Source organism: Octopus bimaculoides, chromosome 1, assembly GCF_046866305.1.
Source record: "Octopus bimaculoides isolate indiv1 chromosome 1, ASM4686630v1, whole genome shotgun sequence".
Taxonomy (NCBI): Eukaryota; Metazoa; Mollusca; class Cephalopoda; order Octopoda; family Octopodidae; genus Octopus; species Octopus bimaculoides.
The window spans coordinates 180,016,607-180,034,064 of NC_142928.1; the positions used below are offsets into that span (position 1 = coordinate 180,016,607).

Here is a 17,458-nt window from a genome sequence, read left to right on the forward strand (position 1 = left end):
TGAGAAAGAGATACTTTCAAATAACTGGAAGGCTCCCTTGAAATAGTTGATGACTTGTTACCCAGGTGGTGTAATTAGTAGTGGAGGTAGAATGTTCTGAAAGCATAATAGCCAGAATAAGGTTGGGTTGGCAAAAGTTCAGGGGGCTATTACTTTTACTTGTAACAAAGTGTTTCTCTTTCAGATGAAGGGCTTATTGTACAATGCTTGTGTATGAAATATGATGCTACATGGTGGCGAAATCTAGGCCTTGAATCTGAAGGGTTTGTGAAAATAAGAAATAAATGTTACATGCTACATGTTATGTAATGTTAGTGTGCATGGTCAGCAAAGTACAAATGAGTTGAGAGGAAAAGATAGACAGAATAGGAGTTGGATGTGCAAGAGAAGAATGCACTGGTATGGACAATTGCATAACGAAGTACTTAGTGCTTGAAGTTGATGGAATTTGTGGAAGAGGAACCTGGGAGAATATGGAGTGAAGTGATAAAGATTGCTGCTCGTGGCAACACATGTCCTTAGAAAAGACATGCTCCCATTACTAGCTCTGCAAAACAGATGTTAAAATGGTGGTTGTGATTGAAGTTATGATGCATATTTACATCTACACCTCTTACACACTGTGTCCTGTTAAACTTCCATCTGCTAGCCTCTCCTACTTTGTGATTCTCTACTATAATGTACCAGGTCTCCTATATAACAATGTCATTGCGGCTTATCCCCCCCCTCTTACCATTATCCTTTTATCAGTTATTCTACTCTCCCAACACACTGCCTGTGTAATGAGGGATGGTATTGGATCTGACTATTAATCGTTCTTGTCACCCTTTCCCTCCTACTATTCCCTCCCTTATTCCTCATTATTGACACCCACTGCACCTATCTTTATTGCTATCCATCGCACTCTCTCCCCAGCGCTCTCATTTCCATTACTCCCTCCTCCTTTACCTCCTTCCTGTCATACATCCTCCACCATGCCATTCAAACTGTTTTTCTGTTTTTATTTTCTTACAACTATCATGTAACTGCCTATAACCATCTCTCTTCTATTACTACCTCCTTTTTTTACCCTCGCTCATTGTGAATGTCTCTTCTGTTTCACTTTGCCTTTGGATCTCTCTGCTACTCACTTCTTGGTTATATTGTTTTGAACAAGTTGAGATAATTTGTTTTGCTGAGGACAAGACAACTTCTTCGCTGCTGGCTCAGTGATAAAACAAACCCATAGTACTCCATAAAAGTATTGGTATTAGGAAGGACGTCCACACCAAAAACAACTGTACAAGTGAGATGTAATCCCTGACTTTTTTAAGGAAGCCAGTAACTTCAAATAAGAACAGTGACTATCTCATCCAACCTATGATAGCATTGAAAATGGGTGGAAGATGATGGTAGTGATGATGAATATACAAGATGAGATTGAATGTCTATCTATAAACTGACAAGTTGAAAGGTTTAAATACCAGTTCTGACTATGCAAGCAAGGAAAAAATAGACATTAAAATGACTGGTAGTGCTGATGGTATTACTATTAAGGTATAACGAAGAAAAGAAACTGAAGTTAGGTATTAAAACAGTTTTTCAATATTTGATAGTATAGATTATTGGGTGTGGCCTTGTGTCAACATAAACTTTTTTTATAGTTATAGAATGGTGAGTTGGCAGATATAAGAAATTGTGGAGTGTTGGATGAATACTTTGTAATATTTAGTTTTGTCAGGAGTTAAATCCCACCAGAGATTTACTTTGCTTTTTTTTTTTTTTTATACCTCATTTGTACAAATAAATGAATAAATTTGTAATACATTGAGGTTGATCTTACTTACTATACCATCATCATTTAATGTCCATTGTCCATGCTGGCATGGGTTGGACGGTTTGATCAGAGCTGGCAAGTTAAGGAGCTGCATCAGACTCCAGTCTGATTTGGCATGGTTTCTACAGCTGGATGCCATTCCCAATGCCAACCACTTTACAGAGTGTGCTGGGTGCTTTTACATAACACCACGTGGGTGCTTTTATGCGGAACTGCATGGGCACTTTTCATGGCACTGTAAAAACTTAAATGGAATCAGTCATCATTTTATACCCATTTTTAAAAAAAAACTTGTATGGGTTGTCCTGGTCTTCAGCATACTTGTTGCAATTATGATTTCTCTCCTGTGGTTCAGGGCCCTGGGATTAGCCTTAACCACTTTGTATGTTTTCCTTTTCTGCACTGTTTCTTCAATTTAGATTGCTTGGTACATTTTTCTTTTACTTAGCTGCCATCTTCCACACACATTAGAATATATTCAATTAGTTTAATCTTAGTACTTGTTTAATTAAAGTTGATATTCCTTAGTTCTTGTTTAATCCCATTTACTTTTGTCTCTCTATATTCTGAATTAAAATTCTAGTTGGTTTCTTATTTTTTCTGGGTTAACGAACCAAACTTGATCCTGTTGGCTGTCCTTTACATAAATGATTTGGCTTTGAGCCCAGATCAAATATATATATAACTCAAGCACCAGTTTTGTATATATATATATATATAACTGGTACTCCGTCAGTTACAACGACGAGATGAAGGTTCCACTTGAACTGATCAATGGAACAGCCTGCTTGTGAAATTAATGTGCAAGCGGTTGAGTACTCCACAGACACATGTACCCTTAACATAGTTCTCAGAGAAATTCAGTGTGACACAGAGTGTATTAAGGCTGACCCTTTGAAATACAGGTACTACTCACTGTTGCCTGCTGAGTGGGCTAAAGCAATGTGAAATAAAGTGTCTTGCTCAAGGACACACATGCTACCAGATATCAAACTCATGACCTTATGATTGTGAGCCAAATACCCCAAACACTAAACTAGGCACCTTCACCACATACAAAGTTGGGCAAAAGTCACCTGAGAGTAAATAAAAATTCCATAAATATTTAATATTCAATTTTATTTATTCATTCCAATTATGAATGTTTACAAGAAGGACATCAGTTTGAAAAATTTTCTTGACGTTTCATATTTAGATGCTTTTATTAAATACATTCAGTTGTTAAACATAAATAAATCTTGGAATTAAATGGTTTTGATTTACTATCAGGTGACTTTTGGCCAAACCTTTATATATATATGTATATATATATATATATATATATATATATATATATATATATAGGCACAGGAGTGGCTGTGTGGTAAGGAGCTTGCTTGCCAACCACATGGTTCTAGGTTCATTTCTACTCTGTGGCACCTTGGGCAAGTGTCTTCTACTATAGCCTTGTGCCGATCAAAGCCTTGTGAATGGATGTTAGACAGAAACTAATCGAAGCCCGTTGTATATGTTATATGTGTGTATATTTATATATGTATATGTGTGTGACTCTGTTTGTCCTCACCATCACTTGACACTGGTGTTAGTTTGTTTACTTTTCGTAACGTAGCGGTCTGGCAAAAGTGACTCGATAGAATAAGTACCAGGCTTTAAAAATGAACGTACTGGGGGGCCAATTCAGTCGACTTAAATTCTTCAAGGTGATGCCCCAGTATGGCTGGAATCTATATGTGTGTGTGTGTGTGTTGAGGCTCATGGCTTAGTGATTAGGGTGTTGGACTCATGATAGTAAGATTGTGGTTTCAATTCCTGGACTGGACGACACATTGTGTTCTTGAACAAAACATGATGTTCCTCAGTTCACCCAGTTGGCAAAAATGAGTAATCATGTGATAGACTGACACCCTGTCCAGGAGATGAATATATACACCACAGAAACTGTGAAAGCAGTCCCATAAGTCCATATAATTCTGGAAGGATCTATAGCCTTTGTATTATATTCTTTTTTCTTTTGCTTGTTTCAGTCATTTTGACTGTGGCCATGCTGAAGCACCGCCTTTAGTCGAACAAATTGACCCCCAGGACCTATTCTTTGTAAGCCTAGTATTCATTCTATTGGTCTCTTTTGCCGAACTGCTAAGTTATGGGGATGTAAACACACCAACATCAGTTGTCAAGCAACGGTGGGGGAAGGGGGACAAACACAGACACACACAAATATATATATATATATATAGGTGAGAAAGTTGATATATATATATACATACATACATACACGACAGGCTTCTTTCAGTTTCTGTCTACTAAATCTACTCACAAGGCTTTGGTTGGCCCAAGGCTATAGCAGAAGACGCTTGCCCAAGGAACTGGAACTGAACCCAGAACCATGTGGTTGGGAAGCAAGCTTCTTACCACACAGCCACGCCTGTGTGCCCGCGCACACATAACACACACACACACACGCACAACACTCACGCACACACACACACACACACACACACACACACACACTGGAGAATTTGAAAAATTAGACTGAATCAGTTAAATCAGTAGAAACAAATAACATTCAGGTTTGATGTTCTCAGGTGTAACATAATGATTTCTACCATGTCTTTGGTATCTCTGACAGCCATTTTTTGCACAGCTGTCTGCTGTTTTTCTTGAAGCATGCATGATCTTTTTGCATTGTCCATATTAGCATAGTTGTCTCCCCTCTATACATTAATACCTTCTGTACTTGGACACTTTCTGAATTTGCTTGAACTTTATCATTTCCCTTGGCCAACCAAGAGTGATTTCATTTTTACTTTTTTCTTTAAATACTGGCACTGACTTTTTTTTCAATGTTTAGCCAATGTAAAGGAAGTCAATAATTATACTGGATTGTTGTTCAGCCCCAGATCAACCTTAAATAAGCAGATTTACAATGAAAGGCATACCAATTTATATGACTATTCTGTCTTTTTTTCAGGTGTACTAGTATCTATATCTAGGATTACATTATTTTCACATCTACTTCCTTCTTTCTTTGAAACTCTGGATGTTATTTGTGAGAGATTTGATTGCTATTTCTAGTAGACAGAGTGACCATGTGGAGGTTCGCTCATTGACTCAACAGAAATATGTTTGAAATAGCATGTTTCTATATATATATATATATATATATATATATATATATATATATATGTATCGTGGCTATTATGCAAAAGTTTCGTAAGTCCAAAACATTGCTTTTTCCGAAAACGAAAAAATAGTGTCACCATTCCATTTCTTTTTACGTTAGCAACAGTTTCAGCTTAACAGTAATACTTTGTTGGGTGCATAAAATCGTAACTCCATCCATGTATGATATTTTTAGTCAGAAATATTTTTTCTAAACTGGCGTGTGTGGGACGCTTTTGAAAAATGCTAAACCGTTGTACTACACTTTGACAATTTTCATAACTTGGCATCTGAAGCAGCTGGAAATACAATAGTCTGACTGAAAGAACTGGCTATTGCAAGCAAAATTAAATATTGAAAAAACAAAAACACATTTGGCCGAATTTGGACATACAACAGTTTAACATAATAACAACGGTATATAATTATATATATATATATGAACATTATTGACTACTCCTGATTAATGTACATGTTTCGTGAGTTTGTTGATAGGCTGCGATTTTGCATGGTGGAGATAACTTCCTCAAAGCATTGGGTGTTAAGACCCTTGAAAGTCATGGACAGGCAAGACTCCTCACCTCAAATCCCATTCAGGAGCAATGGACATCGATGTTTTGCCATTTTTGTGGCTTATCAAAATCATGTAACCAAATGGAATTTGAGGTGAATTGTACAACCAGTCCACAACTTATATATATATATATATATATATATATATATATATATATATATATATATATGTGTGTGTGTGTGTGTGTGTGTGTGTGCTTGTGTAGACCTTTTAAACCAAGTGAGACTGTAGTTGTGGCTGATGTCAGTGTTGGTCAATGGCATGTAAAAAACACCCACTAAACTCTTGGAGTGGTTGGCATTAGGAAGGGCATCCAACTGCAAGAACCTTGCCAAATCAGATTGGAACCTGGTGCAGCTCCCTGACTTACCAGTTTTCACTCATACTGTCCAACCCATGCCAACATGTTAACTGATGATGATGATGATGATATATATATATATATATTTATATATAAATAAATAAAAACATGAAAATATTGATTTCTAACTTTTGCAAAAGCTGCAAATTTGTAGGGAAGGTATTAATTGAAAGAATATATAACTTGTACTTATTCTATTTAGATTGCTGTGATGGAAGAGAAAGCTTACTCTGTTGTGGCTTGTTTGTAATTAAATGCTGCTGGGTATTTAGTGTAACACTTTGTCAATTATGTTATTTCATAGCCTTCATATACAACTTTAAAATATAAAGGAAGCATTTTATGTATTTGATCTGAGACTGTGTGGTGAAACTAAAACAATTACAGCATGGAACACACATATTAGCCATTCAAAAACACATACTGACTGTTAACTCCACTTAAATATTTATTATTTGGTGTTAACAATTTTTGTTGCACCAACTGCAACCTGGTCATTGATGTGATTCCACTGCAACCAAGTTTCAGTTGGTATGATGAAAATTTTGACACAAAATTAATAAATGTTTCAGTGAAGTTAATGGTGTATTATTTTGAATGGCTAATTTGTCTTCGATACTGTAGTACTACTCAAGAGACAAAAGAATCCACCCAGTACTGAAGGAACTATCCGGTTCCCTCAATTTATATAAATTACTTAAGAACTAGATGGGTATCAAAATAATAAAGCATGAAACAACTTTAGCTAGATTGGTTAATGTAGGAAACTGCTCTACAAGAACAAATATATTAATGGTATATGTTCTTATGGTCAAAGAGGATCTCCAGGAGCTACATTATCTATTTCAACTTTGTCTTTTGTCCTCCTGGGGGCCGATAAAAGAAATACCAGCTCAGCACAGTGGATTGGCAGACATTTAAGAATGTTGAAGTTGATGCCATTTGTCCTGGCTCTTTGCATTCTGAGTTCAAATCCCACCATTACTGACTTTGTAGTGGACTTCATCCATTCATTGCCTTATTTAACACTATAACCTGGCACTTTGGATGTCTTTAGTAGAGGGACTCTGCTGCAAGCATTATAATTAGATGTCTGGTTTGAGGATATATTCCTCCCTTCCACACTTCTCAGAGACCCTGCAAAGAGTCATGGGCACTGCATGTCCGTCCTGACAAGATAAAAAAACAAGAAGACAGTAAAATTCCTTTGTATTATTCTCATATGATTTTGTGCATACAGATCATATTAATGTAATACTCTTCTCAACACACACACACACACACATACTCTCTCTCTCTCTCATATATACATACGTAAATACTCCTAGATAAACAACAGGATAAGGATGGATTCATATATGAACAGATTTTGTAGATTTATTTAGACTTAGCTTTCTGAATGCTCAGTTATTCTAATTGTTAATCTTTCATGAATTAATCTGGGTGATTATATAATCTGATTGACATGATTGTTTTCTCTATTGTCTCTAAGAATATGTGTATGTATGAGTGTGTGTGCGTGTGTGTGTGTATATATATATATATATATATATATATATATATATATATATATATATATATATATATTTATATGTACATGTATATAGATATATATAAAACTTACCTTTCAGAATGAGATTGACCGGTTTGAAATCAAGTTATTATAAATGATAAATGTTTGTGCATAATTGTAGCATTTGTGGAGTGCAAGTCTGATTCTGAATGTATTTTTGTGAAAAAAAAAAAAGAAAAAAAGTTCCACATTTGTTTTTGGAATGGTTTTTAAAAAAAATTTGATCATCTTAATTTTGGAGGTGTACTTACCAGGCAAGTGATTTGATCTGACTGTGTGTTGAAACTAAAACAATTACAATGTGGAAGATGCATAGTAGCCATACAAAAACACACAGAGTCTTTCAGCTTCACTTAAACATTTATCAGTTGTTGTGGTGAAAATTTTGATGCCAAATAATAAATGTTTAAGTGTGCTCTTGAATGTTGTAATTAGTCATTTTAATGTTATTGATATAAGTGTTTTAATTACTGTGAAACCATCTCTCAGTTAAAATTCATTGTGAGAGCCTCCAATGAATTTTAACTGAGAGATGAAAATTTATTCTTTCATAAGTTCTTATCTCAGCTTACCATTATAACACCTCATTATGAGTGAAGTTTACTGAGTGAGGTTTCTCAGCAAGTAATTAGCGGTCTGAACTCTTAGTGAGAAAGGAGGCTGTTCCATCAGCTGTACGTGATCATCTTAAATCCACTCGACCCCTTCTTTGTCAACAATCTATCTCTTTGGTTTGATTATCTGATTACAAGTACCATCAACTGTCTTTATTAACTAATCATCAGATGTTTTTCATCTACATCTCATTGAGGACATCTATATCAGCTTTTCTCTCTTTAAAGTCCTCTTTCTCAGTAACATTGATTCCACAAATCTTTCCAGTTGAAAAAAATTTGATTAACAAATTTTATCTATGTAATTATTGATGTAGACAAGTTTAGGAAATTTCTTTCTGTCATCACTTTTCTTGTAATGTATTAGTGGTAATTTAAGTTGGCTTAGAAGCTAGGATTTTCCATTAAACCTTTTTTTATATCATTAACTAGGAAATTGAAGCATAAATTCAAATGTGTTAGAAATTTTGAATTTTCCATTTCTAGTATTTAGTTTAAGTTGCAATTAGTTAAAAAAAAAACCTTTTAAACAAACCCAATAAAAAGATTTAATTTTATGAAGTGAATGCTTGAAAGTATAAAGATAAAATTTGATGGTTAAAATACTTTTAATTCTCTTCATATCTTTTTCAGAATGTCTCAGCCAGTAGCACCTTGGAATCCAGATAATTACGGGAACCAGTCTGGCAGTGTTGGACCAGTGACATTTTATAATCCTGCTGAATTTCAAAATAATGTTCCAAGCAACCAGTTTGCTGGTACTTCATTCCAACCATTGCCTGAAGGTAATACAGTGTCTACTATTACAGACCAACCAATAACTACTGCCGAATGTAATATTAGTAATCAACAAGCTCAGTTACAAACTGTAGCTCCTACAATATTTCAGCCATCTAATTGTAACAATGTTCAGCCTGCTAACCAGGTGCCACCTGATAAAGATTCTTTGAACCAGCTAAATGCATCTACAGATAGCAATAATACTGTTAATGGCACGTGGGACCCAAACCCTGCATGGGGAGACCATTCAAGTTCTTTCTTTGGTAACCAGTTCACTGGAATGGGGCAGTATCATGAACACAACGTTAGTTCTGTAAACAGTGTTGGAAATGATTCCCATGGAAATAATATTTCTGGTCATGAACAAATTTCAACAGGTACAATTCAGTATTTTGACCAAAATCAGAACTTGCCAGCTGCAATGAATCAGGATTTATCAGGTGAACAAATGTGGCCAAATATACTATCACCAAACACACAACAGTGGCCTAGTGATACTTCTAATAATGTTCTTCCGCAGACCTATTTTTCATCAGATTCTAGTAATTCACAACCAACCAACCAGTCTAACTATTCTGCATATCAGAGCCCTTCACCCATGTTGTTATCTACACCTGTTCAAGACCCCAGTTCATCTCTTCAAACTCCAGGACAAAAAATAATAGCGACAACAGAATCAAGATATTTTTCTCAAACACCTGATAATAATCAAGCTGTTCATTCTCAGAATAGCTGGCCTCAAGTTTCTAATATAGCTGTTAGTAAACCTCTAGAAGCATGTGAGCAGCAAACAACTGCTGCTGCATTTTTTAATCAGAGTAATACTGGTTTAGATAACTCTCTGTGGGAGCCCACAAAAAACTTGTCAAATTCTAATCCACCAGTTGGGGTTTTTCAACCACAAAATTATCCAGTTTTAATGAAAAATGACTCCTATCCAGAACCGAATTCTGTACCTGTTACAGCAACTCTCTCAAACCAGACAGTTGCTGAAAATTTAAATACATCAGTTGCACAAGCTTTTTCTGTTGGTAACAAATCACAGTCTATTGGGAACAGTGTACAAAATAGTGCTGCTAGTGTTGCAGAAGTTAGTAATAAATTTAATGAAATTTCACTAAATGCATTGTCTGAGGATTCTGTTCCAACATCAACTGAGGCTGCTAGTTTTGTTCAACAAAATCATCAGCAGCAGCATTTGCCTTTGGATTCCATAACGAATGTCAACTTGCATGATTCATTCATCACTGAAAATAAAAGCTCAAACTCAAATGACTGCAGTCAGTACATGAAACATGGCTTACCACAGTCCACAGAGACTCCTGACCAGGAGTTCATTAATAACTGTAAAGAACATGCTAATACTTCTAGTCAGGTTCATCCAATTACAAATGCAATTGTACTTGATAGCTTTAATACAGAGAATTCAAATTTTCAAAATGAACATTTTTCTTTTCCTCAGCTTGCACCGTCCTCTACAATTAAGGAGACTTCAAATCAAGATGTGATACCAAAACCAGCTGAACGGCATCATAATTATGACCCCCAGAATGAAATAGTGGCAGCTCCAACTCCGCCTTTGGAGGAGTTGGATCAGCTCAAAGAAAGTATGAAACAGATTCCTAATACTTCCAATATTAATAATACATTTGAATCAGTTGCTAACTCTAAGAAAGAAATGACAACAAAATTTGGCTCAGAGCAAACTACATCTTTGAGAAAGGACCATATGCTAAACGTTTTTGTAAGTGAAATTCAGCCAAGAGAATCTAGCCCATTCCAGCCCCCTCCTCCAAGGCAAAATTCTGTAGAAGGAAATCGTCCACAATCCATCTCCAGAGGAAGTTCTCAAGAGAGTAGTCGAAGTTTGCGAAGCAGTGTTCATGGAGAATCCAGTTCTAAAGGAAATCAGAGCCTTAGAGGAAGTGCAAATAAAAGTGATCCATCTCTTCAAGACTGTTGGTCAAATTCTGGTGTTCAGTCATTTTTACGACAAGGATCACAGGAGAGCATTCGATCTGTAGAATCCAGTACGTCACGACCCTCTATGGAACAGATTGAAGAACGTGCTAAAGACACAAAGAGTCTTATGCCACCACCAAAAAATGTAAACCGACATGATCAAACCTCTGCAGCAATCAGGGCCAATGCAGTTGATGCAGCTCGTTTACAAGACTGCATGTCACCTATGACCACATTATGGGATAATCCCCAGATATCATCAAGTGGCATAATTCTTGTGCCCAGCATGCCTGTGGTCAGTTCTGAAAGTTCTACAGCTTTTTCTCTTGTGGCTAAAGGATCTAGTACTACTTCAGGAAACAAAAATATCACTGTAGAAACTTCTGTTGCAAGTAAGCTCTCTTTGGATGCCACTAATGACACAACTAACAACAGCAGCGACAAATTGGACAGTTCCCAACCTTTGACATCAACTCCAAACTCTTCAAAAACTGCTACTAGTAATCATGATAGTTCTCCAATAAAACCGGAGTTTAAAAACTCCCCACAACAATATGAAGAAGGCCATACAAAAAAAGACTTTCATGGATCTCATGACCCTCACAGTTCTTGGAGTGTTCATGATGCAAGATTTCCACAGAACTCACAAGATCGTCCTGATTTCAGAGGCTCTCGTGACTCTTTGGATATCCGGGATTCAAAAGGTTATCGAGATCATGACTTTCATGGGTCTAGAGAATCTTTAGATTTGCGAGATTCTAAACATTCTCGTGATTACCGAGATCGTGAGCCAGTGGATTTTAGAGGTTCAAAAGGAAGAGACAGGGATTACCGTCATCCTCGAGAATATGATTATGATTATCGAATGCGTTATCACAAGAATCCACGATATGACGTTTACTATGATCGACCTTTGAGTCGATCTGAATTTGAACGTTATGGAGAATACAACAGTTACTACCGTGATGAAGAACATCATGAATCATATGAAAGGCCACGTTCTAGGCAGGGTTAGTATTGACATTTTTACCCTTTTTTTTAATATATTATTGTAAACTCATGCACATACATATAAACATATCATGTGCATATACAATAGTGTGTATAAGCATATACACATATAAGACTAATAGTAGCTTTAATGAATGTTGGGTTTAGATTATTTAGAAAATTTTCCAATCTTGGTGCCTATTTTACTTGATGACTTGTTTTCAGTTGAGTTCCATGGCAGGAAGTGATCCACACATTTGTAGCTATCATTTTTTGTAATGCTTTATCATCATCATCATCATCCGCTTTCCATGCTAGCATGGGTTGGACAATTTGACTGAGGACTGGTGAAACCGGATGGCACCACCAGACTCCAATCTGATTTGGCAGAGTTTCTACAGCTGGATGCCCTTCCTAACGCCGACCACTCAGAGAGTGTAATGGGTGCTTTTACGTGTCACCCGCACGAAGGCCACTCAGGTGGTACTGGGAAGACAGGCGGTACTGGCTTTATAGGATAAAACAAACAAAGAGATTCCTCTTAAAGTGACTAACCTCATCTACTTGGTGAGATGCAAGAAAGTAGATTCCATCTTTCTTGATGTCTGAAATAGAACTACTTTTGTAAAATGAAAGAGGTGTGCCTACTATGAGGTGAGCTGAGTTCTTTCATTTCTGGCAGCTTCTTCCAATGTTTATAATTATTTAATTTTAACCATTAAGACTAAGATCATGCTGGAGAACTACCTTTCTTTTTTCAGTTTACCTTAGCTATCTTGGTCAAGACCATGAAGGAATACTGATTTTAATGTAGACACTTCTAATGTTGTTGTATCATCTCTGCTGTATGTCCTGATTAAAATCTTCCCAGGTGATTGTTCTGACTCACTGGAAAGAACTGCATCTTGGCTTCCTTTAAAAGTCAATAAGGGAAACTTTAGGAGTGGCATACATAAATACGGACTAAAGTATTGCTGTATAGATTCTTTCGTGTGAACGTGAAGAAAGCTTGGAAACGTGACTCCTTTACATCCTTGATCATTTAAGTGCCTAATAATCCTATTTGCTTGATATTTTTTACATGTGAATGTCATATTAGACTTTGTCAAAGGGTTTTGGTAAAATCAAGTTAGTCAACTCTTAAACATGGCTGATAAACCATTTCACAGATTAGTTTTATTTTGAAGTTATGTCAAGCAGTTTTTTCTGTATTATGTTGAAATGGTTGTTTTTCTAAAAAAAGCTTATCCATCTGCCTTAAATTCTTTCTGGAACTTCTTAAAAGTGATGGTATAAACAGCATGACTTTAATAGTTGCCTGCTTGTGGTTGACTATCACTTAATAAATTGGTACTGCTACCTTTTACTGCGTAATTATATGTGGTCTGTTTAAATAGTTTTGCTGAAATATTCCAGCTAGACTGGCTCTGTTGCATTTTAGGAGCCAAGTTTTCATCAAAACATTTTACTTCAGTTATTTATTATATTTCGAGTAAAGAGTTTTACTATCAGTATTCTTTACATACTCAACGTTCAGTTTTTTGCTTATATTTATTTAACTATAGAAGATAAATTTAGTCTGATTTTTGAAGCAAGTTTACTTGTATATGAATCCTGTTAGTGGAGAATTGGTTCAATCCCTTTTTAATTTGTGCCAAAATTGGTGTATTGGGTGGTATTGAATAGTACCATCATTTGCTCCCTGTATTGAGGTGAACCTCCAGGTTACCCCCTTAGCATTCAGATTACTCTAATCAAATGTAATGGTTATTATTTCACATTGTTTTGAATTAGTCATGTATTAATTTGTAACTGAGATTTTGATGATGTGGTTGCATATTTTTAGATAGGTTTGAGAGGCCAGATCTGGCCAGTTTGAATATAAAACAGGGAGAATATTTTGACCGGATATGGCTGGTTTAAATGCTTAAGAGTTAAATATCTCTTAAAAGCTATTATATTTCTGGCAAGTTGAGATCACCTTAAAGAATGTTGTTAATACATGTGCCAGCATCTCCAAGTACCTTCTATTTAATTAGTTGTGTATTATCAAAATAGTAACCATAAATGAGAAGCAGTGTCCGGGGGCCAGTGACAAATAATATAATGCTGTTCTATTCAGCATGAACTATTATTGACTCAGTGGCTGTATTGGAATGAGCAATGAGCATTTCAGCAACTAGGTGTTCATGGAGAGGCTAGCTCTAAGATTGGATTATTATTTCAGTTCATTTTCTTATGGAATTCTTGGGCTTTAAAAAGAATTAACGTTTCGCTACTGATGTGTGTAGGCTCATGTTCTGGTTAGATATACAATGAGCTGCATGATAAAATTAGTGTTTATCTCTTCTGTAAGTGTTGAAGTTGTTGAATCCCCTCTGGTCAGCTGTAGAAAAGAAAATGTCTGATAAAAAACATTCCCATCATGACCATCCTTATTTTAGTATCATCATTATCCTTTAACGTCTGCTTTCCATGCTGGCATGGGTTGGACGGTTTGACCAGAGCTGGTAAGCTGCACCAGGCTCCAATCAAATTTGGCTTAGTTTCTATGGCTGGATGCCCTTCCTAACACCAACCAAATTATAGTGCGTGCTAGGTACTTTTAATGTGGCACCACACAAGAATATCTATAACTAAATTCTTCAATGTGTCCTCCCTTTTTTAAAGATATAAAAATGTAACCTGAAGGAGATTTGACTGCTATTTCTAGCAGGCCAAGTAAACATATAGAGGGTACCTCATTAGCATGTAAATGTTAATATAATTTCATGTGCTGTCAGGCTTTGTGTTTGTTCCATTATTGTTTTAGGTGTTGATGAGGTAATTCTGAAAATGCTGCTTATCATGTTTTAGTTTGTGACTTTATTAAGTTTGTTTTGGAGAATATTTATGTTTGTTTTCGGTGTATGATATTTTGTGGAGAGCCAAAGAGCAGTCTAGTTTTAAATGTTACATTTGTGTGTTCGCTGTTATAGTGTTGATTGGTGTATCTCCTTCAAAAGTACTTATCTGTCTTCTGTTTTTCTTTCCTTATTTAGCCATTTCATTCCAGGTAGGTATGTAAATAAACATTTTTAGTGAGTATTTGTAGAGGATAGGTGTCATCTAGATCAAGTAGAGATTTGATTGGAAAAAACATTTTTTTTCATAACTTTCCTTCTGCCTTTGGCATTATTTATTGCATGGGATATTTTATATTGTAGTACTTCTACCAATATCTCATGTCTGTGGAAATTAGTCAATAAGAAATAATTCCATTTTTTTTTTAGTAAAATATATGTTAAAAGTGGTTGGAGCAGGGCTAGTGAGATAACTTACGATTTCTTTTGAATCAGGCAGGGTGAGGAAAGATATTGGTTGTACTAGAAGGTTTTGTTGTTACTCTCTTTACTTGTTTCAGTCATTTGATTGCGGCCATGCTGGAGCACCGCCTTTAGTCGAGCAAATCGACCCCAGGACTTATTCTTTGGAAGCCTAGTACTTACTCTATCGGTGTCTTTTGCCGAACTGCTAAGTTACAGGGACGTAAACACACCAGCATCGGTTGTCAAGCGATGTTGGGGGGACAAACACAGACACACAAACACACATACATATATATATATATATATATATATATATATATACATATATACGACAGGCTTCTTTTCAGTTTCCGTCTACCAAATCCACTCCCAAGGCTTTGGTCGGCCCGAGGCTATAGTAGAAGACACTTGCCCAAGGTGCCACGCAGTGGGACTGAACCCGGAACCATGTGGTTGGTAAGCAAGCTACTTACCACACAGCCACTTCTTCATTGTTTTTGTAGTGTTATTTTTTTGTTTGTATAATAAGCACATACTATTTCTAAAAGGTTTTTCTCTATTTTGCCATCAACGATCTCGATTGCAGTTCTGCAGTTATATTTATGGCAAAGACTTGTCAAATTGTTTGATCAGTTTTGCTTAAGCTGATACATTAATATGTATATATTTGTATGAATAAGTGCATTTATATCTAGTTTATTTGACAGTCAGTTGAGAGTCCATGGAACCATTTCTTATTTCTTTATTGCCCACAAGGGACTAAACATAGAGGGGACAAACAAGGACAGACAACGGGACTAAGTCGATTACATCGACCCCCAGTGCATAACTTGTACTTAATTTATCGACCCCAAAAGGATGAAAGGCAAAGTCGACCTCAGCGGAATTTGAACTCAGAACGTTGCAGCAGACGAAATACTGCTAAGCATTTCGCCCGGAGTGCTAACATTTCTGCCAGCTCGCCACCTTAACCATTCGTTAACCATGATACCATTTCTGATTGACAGCTTTGTTTAGAGGTATGAGAAAATGGTGAGACATTGTGCGCATGTGTGTGCACATGCACACACACACACACACACACTAGTAGGACTGCAGCATTTTTAATAGATATTTATTTCGAGTTCTGCATAGCCACTTTTCAAAACAAATTTTCGAGCTGAAATGTTTTGAAAAGTTGCAGTGTATGCACACATACATTATAATCATCTACATCATTGTTTTAACATCTACTTTTCCATGTTTGCATGGGTCAGACAGAATTTGTTGAAGCAGATTTTCTATGGCTTATTACCCTCCATGTTATCAGTTCTCACTTGTTTCCAAGCAAGGACTTGATTTCCTCATGACTAGACATGTTCAGGTAGATAGGAAATGAATGACATTGCTTGTATGACAGTAGCACGAGATGAGACAACAAACACACATTCACACACACACACGCACACATACATATATGTGTGTGTGTGTATACATTCTTTTATTCTTTTACTTGTTTCAGTCATTTGATTGCGGCCATGCTAGAGCACCTCTTTTAGTTGAGCAAATCGACACCAGAACTTATTCTTTGTAAACCTAGTACTTATTCTATTGGTCACTTTTGCTGAACCTCAAAGTTACGGGGATGTAAAGGTACCAGCATCGGTTATCAAGCGATGTTGGTGGGGACAAACACAGACACACAAACATATACACACACATACATATATATACATACCTGTGTATATATATATATATATATATACAATGGGCTTCTTTCATTCTCCGTCCACCAAATCCACTCAAGGATTTGTTTGGCCCGAAGCTATAGTAGAAAACACTTGCCCAAAGTGCCATGCAGTGGGACTGAACCCAGAACCATGTGGTTGGTAAGCAAGCTACTTACCACACAGCTACTCCTGCATCCATATATATATATATATATATATATATATATATATATATATATATATACATACACACACACACACACACACATGTATATATGACAGGGTTCTTTCAGTTTCTGTCTGACAAATCCAGCCACAAGGCTTTAGTTGGTTTAGGGACTATAGAAGACATTTGCCCAAGGTGCTTCACAGTGGGACTGAACCAAAACCATATGATTGGGAAGCAGACTTTTTACCACACTCATTCCTGCATGTAGATATGTACATAATGGAAATAGATATGTATTGTTCTAACTGTAATTGTTGGATGATGAAACTGGAAGATGATTGACGAATAAAAGAAATGGTTTAGAGAATGCCAGAAGGGGTAACACATGAAGGGTATAAGGGAGCCAAAAAAGGTTGTAAAGAGAACAGGTTCAGAGGAAA

At 36.2% G+C, this 17,458-nt stretch overlaps 1 protein-coding gene across 35 annotated transcripts in view; it reads left to right on the forward strand.

Moving 5' to 3' along the window:
• LOC106868398 (uncharacterized) overlaps positions 1–17,458 on the forward strand; it is a 133,713-nt gene that overhangs the window by 30,882 nt on the left and 85,373 nt on the right. For all 35 annotated transcript variants that reach the window (XM_089363171.1, XM_089363175.1, XM_089363240.1 and 32 more), the window contains exon 2: positions 8,734–11,852. In XM_089363171.1, coding sequence (XP_089219297.1) covers positions 8,734–11,852 — 3,119 coding nt within the window. The remainder of the gene's footprint in view (positions 1–8,733; positions 11,853–17,458) is intronic.